Here is an 18589-nt window from a genome sequence, read left to right as displayed (position 1 = left end):
TATGGATACTGGTACAGTATCTGAGGAAACATGGATAGTATTGAACATTATGCAGTTAATAGCACGCCTTGCATTTCTGACCTTTTTGATAAAGGGAAGGTCATTGATGTAACTGCCTTAATGCAGTCACTATCACATCATTTCTGGAGTTTAGCTCTTTTGTTCACATTTGGACCTAGGCTGCAACAGCTCTGTAATGGCTGGAGCAAGAGCTGAGTGGCCCTGCTGATACTGAAACTGAGCATGAGTGAGCAGGTGGGACCTTACCAAATGCCACTTGACATCATTTGGCAACCACTTTCATTACTTTTCTGCTGATTGAGAGTAGAGTGATTGGGGAGTTTGGATTTGTACTGTTTCTCGAATATAATTTTTGCTGCTGCTGAAGGCCTGCAGCACGTTATGGATGCCTAGTTTTGAGTTGTTTAATCTGTTTGAATGCAAAGTTCATTTTGCACGCATGACAGAAATGTCATTGGGAAACTGGAACTTTGCATTCATGATGACTATAAAGTGGTCAGTCCTACTGATACTCTTACATATATTTGGAAGAATTTTAACCACAAACTCATGTTTCGTTTACTATTTTCATTGAAAAGAATGCTTATTTATAATCAGTATTTTATCTTAATAGATTATCGGATACAAAATTGGATTTGGAATATTTCTCCAGTTTAATTTAGGTCAGTTGTCTTGTCATTGTAGTTATTTGGTTATAAAGGTGTGTTGGACATGCTGGCCTTGTTTGCACTGGAGTTTAGGTGAGGGAGGAGTGACCTGACAGTAGTGTTTAAGATCTTGAAAGATCTTGACAAGGTACATGTGCAAAGGATTTTTTCTCTTGCAGGCAAGTCCAGTACAGGGGCTTGGGCGCTATTTCTTAATTAGGGATTGCCTGTTTTGATGGAGATGAGGGTTGTGTGACTTTGGAACTCTACCGTTGATGGAGGTGTAGGTCATTAAGTCTTTAAAGGTTAAACTGACTCTCTTGTCTAACATGCTCCAAAATTACTGGGGACAGATGGGATTGTGAAACGCAAACTGATCAGCTGTAGCCAATTTTCATAGTGAAGTAGGCTTGAGGAACCAAATGGTTCTCCTTTTTCTTAATCTTGTATGTCTATTGACTCTTCGTCCAATCATAAATGTTGTATTTTAAATATTACGAAGCATTTCCAGAATTTGGCATTCTTTCTTTTAGTTATAGAAATGGTTGTCGTTTGTCTGGATGGAGGCACTGGATATTTAAAAATAATGAATGAGACTGATTCTGAGATTCCTACCCTGGGATAAAGGTGCTCGTAACAAGTCCATGTGCAACATTCTTGCCCTTGCCTAACCTGTTGTGTGAGTGGATGTTGTAGACAACACCCCCTCACCATTCACTCTGGGGACCTTTTTTGTTAGGCCACCTGGATTGAATCTTATAGGAGTTGTAAGCCATGGGAGATGTCTAATCTAGAGTTGAATTACTTTTGACAGGTAAGTTAATAAGGTCTTACCAACTTCAAATCTCATAAATAGATACTGTCTGATAAGTTAAATATGTTTCTCATGCAGTGACTAGTGATCAAACTTTGTTCAGAAAAGGTAAATGATGAATAAGTTGATCAGCACTTGTGCAAGCGTCGAGGTATTTGAGTACTTTTATTCTGAAGATATAACATGCTTTTGAATTCAACAGTATTGAGATTAAGGTATGCATTTGTGACTGGACCTTGTACATTTTACATTGATGTAAAATTCAGACCTCTGTTGAACCTTTGAATTGGATGATAAAATTGCCTGCTTTAAATTAAAGTCTGTTTGCTGAAACTTTGAGATTCAACATCATAGACACTAGTATTTTTGATCTCTGGAAGATTTGTCTATAAAGTTTGCAATGGAGTGTCATTATGAATGGTGAATTCTACTGATGTAAGGCATTTTAGCAGGGTTGTTTGCATAATGGTGAATGTGATGGTGCTTTTTTTATTGGTTGTTTTATAAGCAGATTAGTTTTGAAGAGATTTTTGAATAGCTCTTCATTTATTTTAATAGTTTGTGAGCCTTTATTCAAGGGATCATGAGTTCTCTCCACAGCAAAAAAAACTAGATGTGTGGATAAAAGTTGCATGGCGGATAAACTGCAAGTAACCTATGATCTTAAATCTTCTGACCTATAAATGTTTAAAATATTTTAAATGTTTTGTTTTGCAGCAAATAATGCTGCAGTTTTGAACATTTTTCATTTGACGTATTTTATTGATCAAGGCTTTGGTGTACCGGGTACCATTTCAAAAATTGCATGTGATATGTAACTTCGATAACATGAATTGTGAAGAGGTTAGTGTAGAACTTTGAAAGGGCATGGACAAGTTAGTAAGTGGGTGGCTACGTAGCAGGTGATCTTTAATGCAGGGAAGTGAAGTGATAGATTTTGGCAGGAAGAGTATGGGGAAACAATACAAAATAAAGTGCAAATTGAAACAGAATACTGGAGCAGGAGTTCCAGGTTTTATGTGCAAGTAGGTCAAGAAAGTTTGCTCCAGTGGTATGATTGTAACATGTCTGAACAAGTTACTAAAAATTCATTCATTCCTGATGAAGGGCTTATGCCCGAAACGTCGATTCTCCTGCTCCTCTGCTGCCTAACCTGCTGTGCTTTTCCAGCATCACACTCTTGACTCTGAACTCCAGCACCTGCAGTCCTCACTTTCTCCAGGTTATTAAAAATATCTACTAAAGCTTTATAACTAGGGCTCTAGACTACCAGAGCGTGGAGGTTATATTGAACTTGTTCGCGTTCAGCTGGACAACTGTATACAGTGCTGGGTGTCGCATTTTAGGAAGAATGTGAAAGCATTGGAGAATGCAGGAGAAATTTAAAAGATTGGTCTCACAGATGAGGAATTTCAGCTATGAAGCTAGATTAGAGAAGGTGGAACTGTTTTCCTTAGATGGGAAGCCTGAGAAGAGCTTTGGTAGAAGTGTTCAAAATTGAGAGGGGTGTGGACACACTATATGGAGAAGATGTTTTTACTTAGGATAGTGAGAGAACATAAATTTAAAGTAATTAGTAAAAAAAAAATGAGGAAAAATTTTTTCAGAGTGAGCAGTTAATGGCTGCAATGCACTGTTTGAATGTAGTGGAGCAGGAAAAGCACAGCAGGTCAGGCTGCATCCAAGGACTAGGCGAATCGACGTTTTGGGCATGAGCCCTTCTTCAGGAATCTGCAGTCCTCACTTTCTCTTTGAATGTAGTGGAGGCAGGTTTAATCAAGGCATTCAAGAAGGAATTAGGTGGTTATTTAAGAAGGATCAATGTGCAAATTTACAGTGAGTAGACACTAAGTGTCATGCTTATTCAAAGAACCAGCACAGAATAGAGGCTTCCTGTGCTGTAATAATTTCATGAATCTGAATTGTCAAAATTTTCATGACGAGATATTCTCAAACAAGTTTGAAATGCATGTAACCTTTCTAATTCAATCATTTTTGAACTTTACAGCAAAACCATTTACCTCGACTGTAAAGGAGCTGAGGCTACGCCGAGATGACTTTGAAATGTTGAAAGTCATTGGCAGAGGAGCATTTGGTGAGGTGAGCAGTCAAACAAATAATGTCTTCCAACAGTGAAGTGTTTCTTGAAATTCCAGTAAGTTTTATAAAGTAAAACATTTGGTAATTGTGTATAAACGGATTGCAACCTTACCTTTTCAGTCGCATATTTTATACAGGTCAGGAATCTTTATCATCAAAATATGTTCTCTATAGTGATTTGAATATTGAATCTTTCATTTTTATACGTGATCACTCTTTAGCAGCAAACTCTTAACACCAGTTCTCAGATGTTTTATTAATCTGCAGTAGCTACTTGATGGCAATACTCTGTGGCCAAATTGTGGGTTTGAAGAAGTTTACGTAAGCTATCTCCCTGCATAATCACCCCACATGTGCCCTACTATTGCCCCCATAGTGACCAATATATGTGACTTTCTAATGCCCAACATTCATTGATTTCAAAAATAACTGCATTTATAACATTGACATCTGTATTTAATCGTGTAAACTTAGTTTTGCCAAACAAGAAATGAATAGATTTTCAAGCTTATTTTACTGTTATAATTGTCAAAGTCAGAAAGGTTCTTGAAACTTTGACATTTAAAATTTAATGAAATCATGCAGCCAACTGGAAGATTGGTCTTTCTTTGTAAAACTTTTCACTTCTTGTTTATTTGTTGTGAAATTGGACAAGAACCATTTCTTTGCTGAACTTAAGCCAGTTCTGCTTCCTTTAATGTCATTTCTATTTCCTGAAAAGAGGTGGAGGACTAAAAGCCTGTCTGACAATCAACAGGGTTGCATTCCACAATTTGTTAGACACTTCCTTAATAGGCATTGTTATGACAAGGGACAGATCGACTGTTTCATTGGAATATAATACTATGTCATTACAGTGAGCAGTATAATGGATTTCACTTGCTAATATATGCCTAGACCACACTGAGTACAGCAGTTCAAAAACGCAATCTCCTCCACGTTTTAAATGGCAGTTAGAATGAGCAGTAAATGTTGGCCAGGGCAGCGAAGCCGATATCCCTTAACGTTTTTTTAAAAATCCATTGACTTTTACCCTTTTGTGCGAGAGTTGTTTTTTGTGTGCTGGACTTGAAGTAACTGGGCAGGATACATGAAAAAATGTTAGCCTATCAGTGTGCATTTTTTAAAAAAACAAACGAAATTAATATTTGTTTATTAACAAACAGTTAAAGGGTTTAAAGTAATAGCGTGTGAATGCAATAGTACTGGTGTGTGGTAAATTCTGTTGCTATCGCATTGGTACTCAATCAAATTTGACTGGAAGCAGTCACTATACAAAATGTCTCACGGTAAAATCAGTCACTTCATTTACACACTAGTTCATAATACTAAGCAGTTGTTTAAAAGTATTTCATTTTCATGATTCACCCAGTATAAAATTACAACAGGATATTGATAAATTAGGTGAATGGGTAAAGCTGTGGCAGATGAATTTTAATATAAGCAAGTGTGATGTTATCCATTTCAGACCTAAAAAGGATAGATCATGAAATCTGAAGATTTGAAAAGAGGGGATATAGTCTACGAATTCGGGCCAGGCCATTCAGGGCTGGATAGAAAGCACTTCTACTCAAAAGGAGTAGTGGTGATTTGGAACACACTACTTCAAACTGCGGTTAATTTTTATTAAGCAAGGGTGTCAAGAGATATAGGGTGGGCAAGCACATGGAGTTAGGCCATAGATTAGTCATGATATTGTTGAATGGCAGAGTGGGCTCAAGGACCAGAATAGTTTACCCCTAGACTGCCATATAAATACTGTATCTATATTTGAAAATGTTGAAAATGCATATCTTCATACTATTCACTTAGAGGTGCAAGTGCAATCTAGAAGAATGTTGAAGTTCTCGAAGTTGAAATCATCCACCATTCATCTTCTAAAATTCTAATTAGAGATTTTTAAAATACATTTAATATTTTAAGGGTGTAAAATATATTGAATACAGATATTGCTTGAATCAAATTGCTTTGATGGTCTGAAATTGCTTGTATAAAAATGTGTACAGAAGAAAAACCTTGATTGGTGTACCAAACTAACGTTCTTTCTAAACTGAATGAGTCCAATCTTGTTTACTGATGGAACAATATTCTTGTAACTATACCCCTTCTAACTTTTTAAGGATGATCAAGAATAGAGAGGACTGTATTTGGCAGGGTTGGACTTATCCTGCTTCTTGTAGACAGGATGCACCTAAGCAATTTTGTACGTTGCCGGGTAGATGCTCGCTGTACTAGAACAGCTTGATTAGGTGCACGGCTGGTTTTGGAGTATGTGTCTTTCAATGCTATTGCTGGGCTGTTGTAATGGGCCATAGCCTTTGTATCCAGTGTCTTTGGCCATTTCATGACATGATAGGGAGTGACCTGATTTGGTTGAATACTGATATCTGGGGTGCTGAGGACTTTAGGTGAAGGCTGAAATGGATCATCCACTTTTCATTTTTCTTTAAAGATGGATGCCTGTTACATATTCTGATGAAAGGTCACTGGATCTGAAACATTGATTCTGCTTTCTCTATAATGGATGCTGCCAGAACTGCTGAGTTTCTCTCGCAATTTATTTTTTGTTTTGCATAACATGCTGGATTCCTGTATTGTTGAGGATAGGGCTATATGTGGCGATGCATCTCCTTTTGGTTCCATTATCCACCATTGCACTTGATGTGCGAGGACTGCAGTTCTTGGATCTGAACTGTTGTTTTTGGAACTGCTTAGTCCTGTCTGTTACATGATACTTTTGGCATACACATAGTCTTCTGTTGTAGCTCTGCCTCACTTTTAGGTATGCCCAGTGCTGTTTCTAGCATGCCTTCCTTCATTTTCTTTGAATCAAGTTTGATTCTCCAGCCTGATGGTACAATAGAGGATATACCAAATCATGAAGTTGCATAGTATGATTGAATACAATTTTATTGCTGTTGTTGACCTCCAGCACCCCTCAGATGGGCTAATTTGTTCAGGTTTATGCAATGCAGCATAGCTTAATGGCTCAACAGTATGGAGTATATCCTCAGACTGGATTTTGTCTCCATGATAACTGTGTTTGTTGTACGTACCAACACTCTCATAGACAGGTGCATGATCAATAGGTAGAGTGGTGAGGATGAGATCAAGTAGATTGTTTCCTCACCACCTGTCCAGCAGCTATGTGTTTTAAGGATCAACCAACTCTGCCAGTATTGGTGTTACAAAACCATATGATGGACATTAAAGTCCCCTCGTCTAGATGCATTCTGTGACGTCACTGTCTTGGCGTTTCCTCTTTCATGCTCAACAGTGAGGAGGACTGATTTCTGTACACAGGAAGGCTGTGATCAGTGCTAATCAGCATTGAATATATTCGATGACTCATTCTCCACTGTGTTAAAGAGAATTTCAAGGTCTGACAACCCTCAGGCGGCTCCTCCACTCTGTCTTAAGTGGGGCACCCCTTATTTTGTAACTGTGCCCCCAATTCTAGATTCTCCCATAAGGAGAAACATCCTTTAAGTATCTACCCTGTCAAACTGCCTCTGAATTAAATATTTCAGTGCAATCACTCCTCATTCTTCTAAACTCCAATAACCTCCTTCATCCTTGAATCAGCTGCTCCTGGGAGCAGATACGGCGGAGGCGGAGGAATTGGGAATACGGGATGGCATTTTTGCAGGAGGTAGGGTTGGAAGAGGTGTAACCCAGGAGGACCAGTTCCACCACTGAACACACCAGATGGCCGCCTCCTTTAGAAAACGCAATTTCCCTTCCCACGTGGTTAAAGATGCCCTCCAACGCATCTCGTCCACATCCCGCACCTCCGCCCTCAGGCCCCACCCCTCCAACCGTAACAAGGACAGAACACCCCTGGTGCTCACCTTCCACCCTACCAACTTTCGCATAAACAAAATCATCCACTGACAATTCCGTCACCTCCAAACAGACCCCACCACCAGGGATATATTTCCTTCCCCACCCCTTTCCACCTTCCGCAAAGACCGTTCCCTCCGTGACTACCTGGTCAGGTCCACGCCCCCCAGGAAATGACTCAGCTGATGCAGCAGCCCGGGAAGCTGCACTACACCCGGTCACTAATGTCATGCATATCCCTCCAGTGTGACAAAACCTCCGGAGTCCCCTGACCCTCTCAATGTAGTCCGAGCAGCTCAGCAAGCTGCCCCATCAGAACAGAGGACGTCTTGGGGCCATACAGTCACCCTCCCTACAGGCGCTTATCCACCCTGATGGTTGTATCATCTGCCCAAAAGCCCATCTGCACTTACTGGTCCTGGTGGCACACGGAATCAGACACACAGGCAAGAGAGGCATGATACATGTTGTCAGCCGTTCCTGGTGTGCACCGGGATTCACTGCAGTTGCCCAAGCCCTGCCGTCACAGTGCCTCCACAGTGTCTACAGAACAATGCAAGGAAGCCTGTGGTCAAATACGACCATGTACCAGTTCCTGAGGGGCCCATTCACCCACCTCCAGACTGATTTTGCCCACATGACTCAGAAACAGGTATACAAATATGTCCTAGTTATTGTAGACATGTTTTTAAAATGGATTGAGGCATTTCCCACCAAAACGATAACGCCCAAACATGGTAAAGTGTCTTCTGTTGGATGTTATTTCAAGATTTGGAATCCCAGGGAACATAGAAACAGACAGGGGGACCCATTTTACCATGAAGCTCATTACTGCAGTCCTTCCTAATGGAAGGATGTTGTGAAATTTGAAAGGATTCAGAAAAGATTTACAAGGATGTTGCCAGGGTTGGAGGATTTGAGCTATAGAGAGAGGTTGAATAGGCTGGGCTGTTTTCCCTGGAGCATCAGAGGCTGAGGGGTGACCTTATAGAGGTTTATAAAATCATGAGAGGAATGGATAGGATAAATAGACAAGGTCTTTTCCCCTGGTGTGGGGGAGTCCAGAACTAGAGAGCATAAGTTTAAGATGAGAGGGGAAAGATATAAAAGAGAACTAAGGGCAACTTCTTCACTCAGAGGGTAGTATGTGTATGGAATGAGCTGCCAGAGGAAGTGGTAAAGGCTAATACAATTGCAACATTTAAAATGCATCTGACATGAACCTCTAACCTTGACCATCATTGACACCACCACACAGGGACCGACCAGAGGAACCATCTGCCTAACAAGAAGCCAGCCATTTGCCTAGGAGGCTGGCTGGAGCCGGTGCACAAAGTCTCTGTTCCTGATCCCTGTAGTGCATCGTCCCACAGCAGAGGGTAGCATCCTCAATTCACTTGCCCCCAACAAGTCTGCCCACAATTCCACTTTCATTACCATCTGGACAGGAACCCAAACCCACCACCTCAAAACATACAATGGCATTTATTTTATCTGTAGCCACAAAACATACCCTTGGCTGCCATTGTCATGGACTGTGAGCTGTTTCATCAGGTAAATGATACCATTCATTTACCACTCCCAGTCCTCTCCTTTCTGGAAGCTTACCCCCTGCAGCAAACACACCCTCACTACCCTAGATGAGGTACTCTCCCTACTTGTGCTGGAAGAGCACAGCAGTTCAGGCAGCATCCGAAGAGCAGTAAAATCGACGTTTCGGGCAAAAGCCCTTCATCAGGAATACAGGCAGAGAGCCTGAAGGGTGGAGAGATAAGTGAGAGGAGGGTGGGGGTGGGGAGCATAGAGTAAATGACCTGGGAGTTGCAGTGGGAGAGGGACTCCCTGAGACTCTTGTAGGGAGAGGAGGAAAACTTCTTCAAGGCAGGCATCCTTGCTACTTTCTCCCCACCCCCACTCTCCTCTCACTTATCTCTCCTTCAGGCTCTCTGCCTGTATTCCTGATGAAGGACTTTTGCCCGAAACGTCGATTTTACTGCTCCTCGGATGCTGCCTGAACTGCTATGTTCTTCCAACACCACTAATCCAGAATCTGGTTTCCAGCATCTGCAGTCATTGTTTTTACCTTGGAACTATATAACCCTTCCTTCAGTTGCTGTGTCAAAACATTGGAACTAGCTCACCAATATAATGTACCTACACCCCACAGGCTCCAGAAATTTACAAAGGCAGAACACATCACTTCCTTGAGCGCAATTAGAAATGGGCATCAAATGTTAGACTTTCCAACGGTACGTTCTGAATTTAAAAAAGACTCAATGATATGGCATTTATATAGTGACTGCAGTTATTTAGAGATTAACTAGTTTAAGTGTAATGAAACTTCCACAGAAGGAATTTGATTTCTGTAATGTGCGCAGGACTGTGTTCTAAATGAATGCTCCAATTGAAAGCAAGGGATTTATGTTGGATCTAGTTTAGGAATTGGGGGTGGGCCAAGCAGGTGGCATATGGAGATGGGAGCATCTTGATTTCACTATTGCAAAACTAAGTACAGAAACTAGATAAGTAAAGGAAGTAATTAAAGGTGGAGACTGGGAACAGCCACTTTAAATGACATGAAAGCCCAGATAAATTGGAAGGGAAACTAGTTGAAACTAATATTTATGGATAAATATTAGTTTAAAAAATTAAACAGAAGAAAGTACAAAATCAGCCCATTTCCACCACAAATAAAGCGACGAGCAAAAGTAGACACTCTTGGACTAACCGAGAAATTAAAATAAAAATTCTAAAGCTAATTCTACAGGTTAAGAAAAGTATAGAAAACAGACAAAGATTAAAAAGAGTGGGATTAGTTATGACAAACGACTGCCAGGTAAACAAGTACTAATGGATTTTATTATATCACTGAAAAGAGAGTTTGTTATAAAGAAAATTGCAGCTGATTTGAGTTGAAAATAAACAAAAGTATATTGATATTAAATGAGAACTTTATCTTGGTTTTTTTGCAGAAGCTTTTAGTTGGTCAGTGGTAAGTTGCGAAAGGAAGTAGCAGAGCAACTAATAGGATAACTATATTTGAGGATGTAATACAATATTTAATAGAATTCAGAATTGAAAAGGGAATGATGTATAAACTGAGAGGAAAGTAAGCCAATTAGGAAAGGTGAAGCAAAAGGGAAGAATAAAGAAGTGAAAAGAAAGCATTAAATAAGGAAGTCTAAAGGAAAGCAAATTGTTGATGGAGAGACGGCAGAAGAAAAATAATGGAATGAATCTTTAGAAGAGAACATACAAATGTGTTTCTTTTCTAAAATGTAAATGGGTGTGGTGAAGACTTTTGTATGTTGAATGTGAGTAAGTGACTGCAAACGGATGTGCAGATTTCGTTTGTATGAGATATGCTGGAAGAGCTGTGTGACTCACTGCTGCAGGGGTTATAGTGGATCCAATCTTACCATGACCTTTCAAACATGTAGGTAAATGGGGAAGAATTCCAGGCCCTGACCTGAAATGCTGAATACAGTCTGGGTGGCACTGTGCCTGACCCACTAATACAGTACTGAGGGGGGGAGAAAAATAAGAGTTAGTTTAAGAAAGTGGTTATTTAAGCAGATGAACAGTTAGTTGTAAAAATGCGAAGGATAAATTAATCCATTTAAAGTAGTTTAGTATGTGCTCATTGGTAAATGTCATTTTTATAAAATATGATTTTAATTTTTTGGTAAGGAAGAAGATTGTAACTTTTGAATTTAGCTCATTGCACTTCTACATCTGGAGTTTATTTAAAAGAGGGATAAAGTACAAAAGCAAAGACATTGTGATGGATCTTTATAAAGCACTGATTCAGTAGTGGGCACTGCTGTTATGATACTATGGCTTTACGAGGTGTATTTTGTCTTTTTTTGAGGAAAGGTTGATACAAAGGTAGTGTGCAGTCAGCTTCAAAGCCAATAAGATAAACAGCTTGTGAGTCCTTGGGGTTTTTTTTTCCCCCACAGTTGGAATAACAGAACCAGCCTGAATTGGTGGGGTCAAGCTCCCACAAAACTAGGATTTGTTGATTTTTTAGTTTTAGTCTTCAGTACCAATTCCTGCTGGGGTTTTGAAAGTGGATATCAAAGCTGTTGTTTTTTTCCCCTCTCTCCGTAACAGCTAAAAGCAGGGATTTCTCTTCCTGCTGCTAGAATTGCATGTGAGACGGTCTATTTTGCTGAATTTGCCTTTGACAAGTGTGTGTTTATGGGATTTACCATATTGGAACAGTTACTGTTCAGTAGTTAAATAATCTATTATTCTCGGTTTTCTAAGAGAGTTTGTTATTCCTTCTTTCTTTTGTTGTATTTTAACTAAAGTTTATGAATAAAGTGTATTTTGCTTCAAGACTACTAACTTGACCAATTTAATTGCCTCTGGAATGCAATGCTGAGCACATGTCTTTAAAATTAGAAAAAGCTAGGGTCAAGACTGTCGTCTTTGTGTATGTTGAAGGGATTTGATCTGGTCCATAACACCGCACCTTAGACAAAGTGTGAATGTATTGGAGAGGGTGCAGAAACAATGTAAGAAGGGTACTTACTGCAATAAGGAATTTCAGTTCCATAGATGGATTTGTGAACCTGGCTGTTCTCCTTAGAGAATGGAAGGTTCAAAGAAGATTTGATGTAAGTGTTAAAGAAGAAAGGGTGAAACTGTTCCCATTGGCAAGAATCAGAGAGGATGCCAATTTAAGATGATTAACAGAAGGACCAAATGTAAAAATGTTTTTTAATATACTGCGTGTTATGATCCAGAATGCACTACCCAAAGACATGGTGGAGGGGGATACAGTTGTGGCTTTCAAAAACAGAAATGGCTATGTACCTGAAGAGAGAGATTTTGCAGGCTATGGGGAAAAGATGAGATTGTGGAGCTTAGAAGAATTACTTCCACAGAAAAGCCTGTTCAGACACCAATGGGAGAATTGTTGAAACACGAAAGGAAAGCACTCTATGCCTCCTCTTCAAGATCGCTACATAATTACTGATGAAGATAATTCTAGGCAGACCCAAACGTCCAGCCCTTGTTTTGCTGTATTTATCTATAAGCCAGCTCCCTAAGTTACTTGTTGATGGCCCTAAAATTAGCTTTTAATCCTTATTTTACTGTTCCAATTTATTTTATTTATTTTTCATTCTCACCCCACTGATACTACTTTGCTTGTCTTACAAGTCCACATTTCTTCTCAAGTTTCTTCATTATTCAAACATTATTCAAACAGACACTAAGGATCTTCTTGTAGCTGTTCTTTGCGATGTCTTTCTTGTTACCCAGCAACCAAGGCTGGATGCAGTTTTTTTTTTGTATTAATATTGTTACGCATTAGTTGGTCATGTTTAGCATAAGGTTTATTCAGATTCCTACGTCTCTTTCCTTAATCCTTAGCTTTTCAAAACCATTAGATTGTGTGACATCTTTTTTTTAATCTACATGCAGTATTTTACATTCGACTGCAGTAACTTTAGACTTATTAATTCACTTTCACATTTTGTCTAATTTATTCTATAATTTGAGTTGTCTCATTTGATTCCAATACCCTTTTTGCCTGGTTGAATGTGCATATTTGAATACATTGTATTTAATTTCTAGTTACATCTGAAATTTCCATTCAATTTAACAAGATTTTTAAAGATTTTGATTAAATTGTATATTGTTCCTTTGTCTACTCCTTATAATATAATAATGCAATCAGATGCAACCAAATGGAATCTTGCCATTGATTTGTAAGACTGCTATTTGTAAGATAATCATGGAGTTCATATCTTGAATGAATCATATAATAGAAATTTGACTTCATAAAATTATTTAAATCCCAAAATTGTTTTGTAGATTTATTATTTAATGCCAGGTACTTAGTGATTCTCCTTGAACAACTGAATCCTTAGAGTATAAAGGCAGTAGGAGTATACTTAAGAGGGAAATACGGAGGGCAAAAAGGGGATATGAGATAGCTTTGACAAATAGTGAAAGAGAATCCAAAGGGTTTTTACAAATACATTAAGAACAAAAGGGGTAATTAGGGAGAGAATAGGGCCCCTCAAAGATCAACAAGGTAGCCTTTGTGTCACGCTGCAGGAGATGGGGAATGTACTAAATGAGTATTTTGTATCAATGTTTACGATGGAAAAGAACATGGAAGATTGCGAATTTTAAGATTTGTAGCTCAGGTTGAGGTTCTGGATATAGGTTTGCTCACTGAGCTGAAAAGTTTGTTTACAGACGTTTCGTCACCATACTAGGTAACATTTAGGGTGTAGGTTTGCTCGCTGAGCTGTAGGTTTGATATCCAGATGTTTCATTACCTGGCTAGGTAACAACAACAATGGCGACTTCCAAGTGAAGCGAAGCTGTTGTCTCCTGCTTTCTATTTATATCTTTCTCTTGGATGGGGTTCCTGGGGTTTGTGGTGAAGTCATTTCCTGGGTTGATAGATGGTATCTAGATCTGTGTTTGTTTATGGCGTTGTGGTTGGAGTGTCAGGCCTCTAGGAATTCTCTGGCATGTCTTTGCTTAGCCTGTTCCAGGATAGATGTGTTGTCCCAGTCACAATGGTGGTTCTTTTTCATCCGTGTGTCGGGCTACGAGGGAGAGAGGGTCGTGTCTTTTTGTGGCTAGCTGGTGTTCGTGTATCCTGGTGGCTAACTTTCTTCCTGTTTGTCCTACATAGTGTTTGTGGCAGTCCTTGCATGGAATTTTGTAGATAACGTTGGTTTTGTCCATGGGTTGTACTGGGTCTTTTTGTTAGTTTTTGTTTGAGAGTGTTGGTGGGTTTGTGTGCTACTAGGATTCCGAGGTGTCTTAGTAGTCTGGCTGTCATTTCTGAAACAACTTTGATGTATGGTAAGGTGGTTAGGGTTTCTGGCTGTGTTTGGTCTGCTTGTTGTGGTTTGTTCGTGAGGAATCTGCATACTGTATTTTTTTAAAGTATCCATTCTTCTTGAATACGTTGTATAGGTGGTTCTCCTCTGTTTTCCGAAGTTCGTCTGTGCTGCAGTGTGTGGTGGCTCGTTGGAATAGTGTTTTGATACAGCTTTGTGTGTATTGGGATGGTTGCTGCTGTAGTTAAGTATTTGGTCAGTATTTGTTGGTTTTCTGTAGACGCTGATGATGTTACCTAGCCAGGTAATGAAATGTCTGGATATCAAACCTACAGCTCAGCGAGCAAACCTATACCCTGAGCTACAAACCTTGCAAAAACCTATGGGCGCAACACGCTACAACTTGCCCGAAGATGGGAAAGGAATGCCATCCGAGAGAGTTCCACCCGCGAACAACTGTACTTCCTGCATTTTCTATGATGCAATTTACTGTTCATGAACATGAAATGACATCACCATAAATGATGTCACCACAGGAAATGACATCACCAACCCAAGGAACCTCCAAACATATAAATAGAAAGTGGGTTACACCACCACAGCTTCATTCGAAGGCTCACTGATGATATTACCTACTACGGTGACGAAACGTCTGAAAACGAACCTCCCAGCTCAGTGAGCAAACTTGCATCCAAAACATGGAAGATATAGAATGTAGGGAAATAGTGACATCTTGAAAAATATACAAATTACGGAGGAGGAAGTGCTGGATGTCTTGAAATGCATAAAAGTGGATAAATCCCCAGGACCTGATCAGGTGTACCCTAGATCTTTGTAGGAAGCTAGGAAAGTGATTGCTGGGCCCCTTGCTGAGGTACTTGCAACATTGATAGTCACAGGTGAAGTGCCGGAAGACTGGAGGTTGGCAGGTATGGAGGTATTTAAGAAAGGTGGTAAGGACAAGCCAGAGAACTAAAGACCAGTGAGCCTGACGGTTGTGGGCGCGTTGTTGAGGGACAGGATGTATATGTATTTGGAAAGGCAAGGACTGATTAGGGATAGTCAACAAAGCTTTGTGCGTGGGAAATCATGTCTCACCAACTTGATTTTTTTTTTGAAGAGTTAACTAAGAAGATTAATGAAGGCAGAGTGGTAGATGTGATCTGTTTGACGTGATCTGTTTGACAAGGTTCCCCCTCGGAGACTGGTTAGCAAGGTTAGGTCTCATGGAATAGAGGGAGAACTAGTCATTTGGGTACAGAACTGGCTCAAAGATAGAGGACAGAGGGTGGTAGTGGAGGGTTGTTTTTCAGACTGGAGGCCTGTGACCAGTGGGGTGCCACTAGGATCGATGCTGGGTCCACTACTTTTTGTTATTTGTAAAAATGATTTGGATGTGAGCATAAGAGGTATAGTTTGTAAGTTTGCAGATGACACCAAAATTGGAGATGTAGTGGATAGCGAAGAAGGTTGCCTCAGATTACAATGGGATCTTGATCAGATGAGTCAAATGGCTGAGAAGTGGCAGATGGAGGGAGGTTAATTTAGATAAATGCGAGGTGCTGCATTTTGGGAGAGCAAATCTTAGCAGGACTTGTACACTTAATGGTAAGGTCCTAGGGAGTGATGCTGAACAAAGAGACCTTGGAGTGCAGGTTCATAGCTCCTTGAAAGTAGAGTCTCAGGTAGACAGGATAGTGAAGAAGGTGTTTGGTGTATTTTCCTTTATTGGTCAGAGTATTGAGTACAGGAGTTGGGAAGTCATGTTGCAGCTGTACAGGACATTGGTTAGGCCACTGTTGGAATATTGCGTGCAGTTCTGGTCTCCTTCCTATCGGAAGGATGTTATGAAATTTGAAAGAGTTCAGAAAAGATTTACAAGGATGTTGCCAGGGTTGGAGGATTTGAGCTATAGGGAGAGGTTGAATAGGTAGGACTCTTTTCCCTGGAGTGTCGGAGGCTGAGGGGTGACCTTCTCGAGGTTTATAAAATCATGAGTGACATGGATAGGGTAAACAGAGAAGGTCTTTTCCATGGGGTTGGGGAGTCCAGAACTAGAGAGCATAGATTTAGGGTGAGAGGGGAGAGATATAAAAGTGATCGAAGGGGCAACTTTTTCTCACAAGGGTGGTGCGTGTGTGGATTGACCTGCCAGTGAAAATGGTGGAGGCTAGTACAATTGCAACATTTTAAGAGGCATTTGGATAGGTATATGAATAGGAAGGGTTTGGAGGGATATGGGTTGGGAGCTGGCAGGCGGGACTACATTGAGTTGGGATATCTGATCAGCATGGACAGGTTGGAACGAAGGGTCTGTTTCCATGCTGTACATCTCTGTATCTATGACTCTCTACATCAAACGTGAACTGAGGGAGGCCACCATTTTATAATGGATGTGGAAGCAGGTTTGAGATAAAAAGAAACAACTTTGAGGTTAATATTGTCTTTTTTATAACATTGTTAAAGATTTCCAGCCTGACTACTTTTATAGACTAGAATTATGTTTTTACAAAGTTGATAGGATTTTTACCATTATTTAATTTTAGGCATTTTTACATTGAGCTGTTTTAAATCTCTTAAAACCATTATTGGAATGTGACAGTTGCTGGCAAAGCCATCATTTATTCCCCATCCGAATTGCCCTTGAGCAAAAAATTCCTTGAATTCTTTCAAGGGAGGGAAACTTGTTAAGTACTTTGGCTTAGAGTTTCAATCAGATTGCACTAATGTTTACAACACAGTTTGTTGTATGTCTGCCACACCAGTACAAAAGACTGAAAAATTTCAAGTTCAAGTAACATCCAGTACACAGTCTCTGCAACCTTTTTTTGAAGTGCTTTAAAAATACCTTAAGACAACGGTTGTTTCTGCCCATTCATCTCTTCCACTGTCAGAGATATTCCCTTTTCAGGCTGTGTGGTGGCTGGCATGTTAACTGTTAACTTGCGTGTCAGACCCACAACCAAGAAAGTGAATCAGCATGTTAGGAACTGATTGGTGAGCTTTATCAAGCTTTTTGGTCTAAATAACTTTGTCAAGCCATACTTTCCAGGCCATGCAGCAGCAAGAAAATTTTGCCCCTCAAGAGTGTAGTGGTACGGGACTAAAGGCAGCAAGGGCAAGGCCTTCGGAATCATCCCCTTACCCCCTAACCTTTCCTCTAATTGCTCCCAGATTGGAGTAAGTCGAGCCATAGAGGTGGCAAGTTAAGATCCCATTTTGAGCAAATCTACAGCAGACTGTTCAGCCCAGCATCTCGTTGATGAGGTGGTGACTTGCACAATTATTTCCCTGCAATCGGAAGGGGAAATTTGAGGCTCTGGAGAAGGTGCAAAAAAAAATTTGCTAGAATGCTACATGGACAGGCATGGACTAGTTGTCAATAAAAGATTTGACAGGTGACCAGAATGAGGCCAATTATGTCATCCTATAGAAATAGGAGCAATGGTTCCCAGACCCCAGATCATAAATTTAACAAATTCACTGAAATTCAGAAAAACACTTGTTGATCAAGAATTTGCTATCATAAGTACTGGTTCAGATGATCAGTACAGATGCAGTGAAGAAACACTAGAAAAGCATATAATGGAGAAAGGAATAGTGGGATGTGCTGATCGATTTTGAAGAGGAGGAGTTAAGAGGAAACTTGCATCGAACATATGGACCTGTTACACCAATTGGACTGTTTCTGCATTGGAGGTATAGGGTTTATGTAATAACACTAGGAAAGGTGGCAGAAATGTGATGGATGGGTACAAAACCATAGTGTAATTGTTGGGATGTCATGTTGATGTTGTAAAGGACCTTGGTGAGGCCTGTTCTCACATACTGCATGAAATTCTGGTTGCTCTGCTAAAGAAAGGATATTATCAAATTGAAGAGGGTTCAGAAGAGATTTACCAGGATATTGCCAGGAATGGATAATTTGAATTATAAAAATAGGCTGGATAGACTTGGACTTTTTTCACTGGAGCATTAGAGGTTGAGGGGTAATCTTAATGATTTAAAATATAATTGAGAAGCATAGATAAGGTGAGTACCAAGGATCTTTTCTCTAGACTAGAAGAGTTCAAAACTAGGGGGCATATTTTGAGAGTGGTTCATGTGTGGAGTGAACTACCAGAGGAAGTGGTGAATGCAGATATAGTTACAATATTTAACAGACATTTGGATAAGTACATGAAAAAGGTTGGGGGGGGGCGGATGTGAACCAAACGCAGGAAAGTGCGACTAATTTAGTTTGGGAACATGGTTGGTGTGGACTAGTTGGACTGAAAGTGTGTGTTTCATCCTGTATACGTTTGGATCATGCAATCAGTATGGTTAAGGGGGACAGGAAATGATAT

The 18589-nt window shown here is 40.0% G+C and overlaps 1 protein-coding gene across 4 annotated transcripts in view; it reads left to right on the top strand.

Annotated features, from left to right (window-relative positions):
- The window catches only part of cdc42bpb (CDC42 binding protein kinase beta (DMPK-like)), a 208127-nt gene that overhangs the window by 63582 nt on the left and 125956 nt on the right, over nt 1-18589 (top strand). For all 4 annotated transcript variants that reach the window (XM_043697467.1, XM_043697466.1, XM_043697465.1 and 1 more), the window contains exon 2: nt 3491-3582. In XM_043697467.1, coding sequence (XP_043553402.1) covers nt 3491-3582 — 92 coding nt within the window. The remainder of the gene's footprint in view (nt 1-3490; nt 3583-18589) is intronic.

This window comes from Chiloscyllium plagiosum, chromosome 10, assembly GCF_004010195.1.
Source record: "Chiloscyllium plagiosum isolate BGI_BamShark_2017 chromosome 10, ASM401019v2, whole genome shotgun sequence".
NCBI classification, from domain to species: Eukaryota; Metazoa; Chordata; class Chondrichthyes; order Orectolobiformes; family Hemiscylliidae; genus Chiloscyllium; species Chiloscyllium plagiosum.
This window is presented reverse-complemented; position numbering and strand designations above follow the sequence as displayed.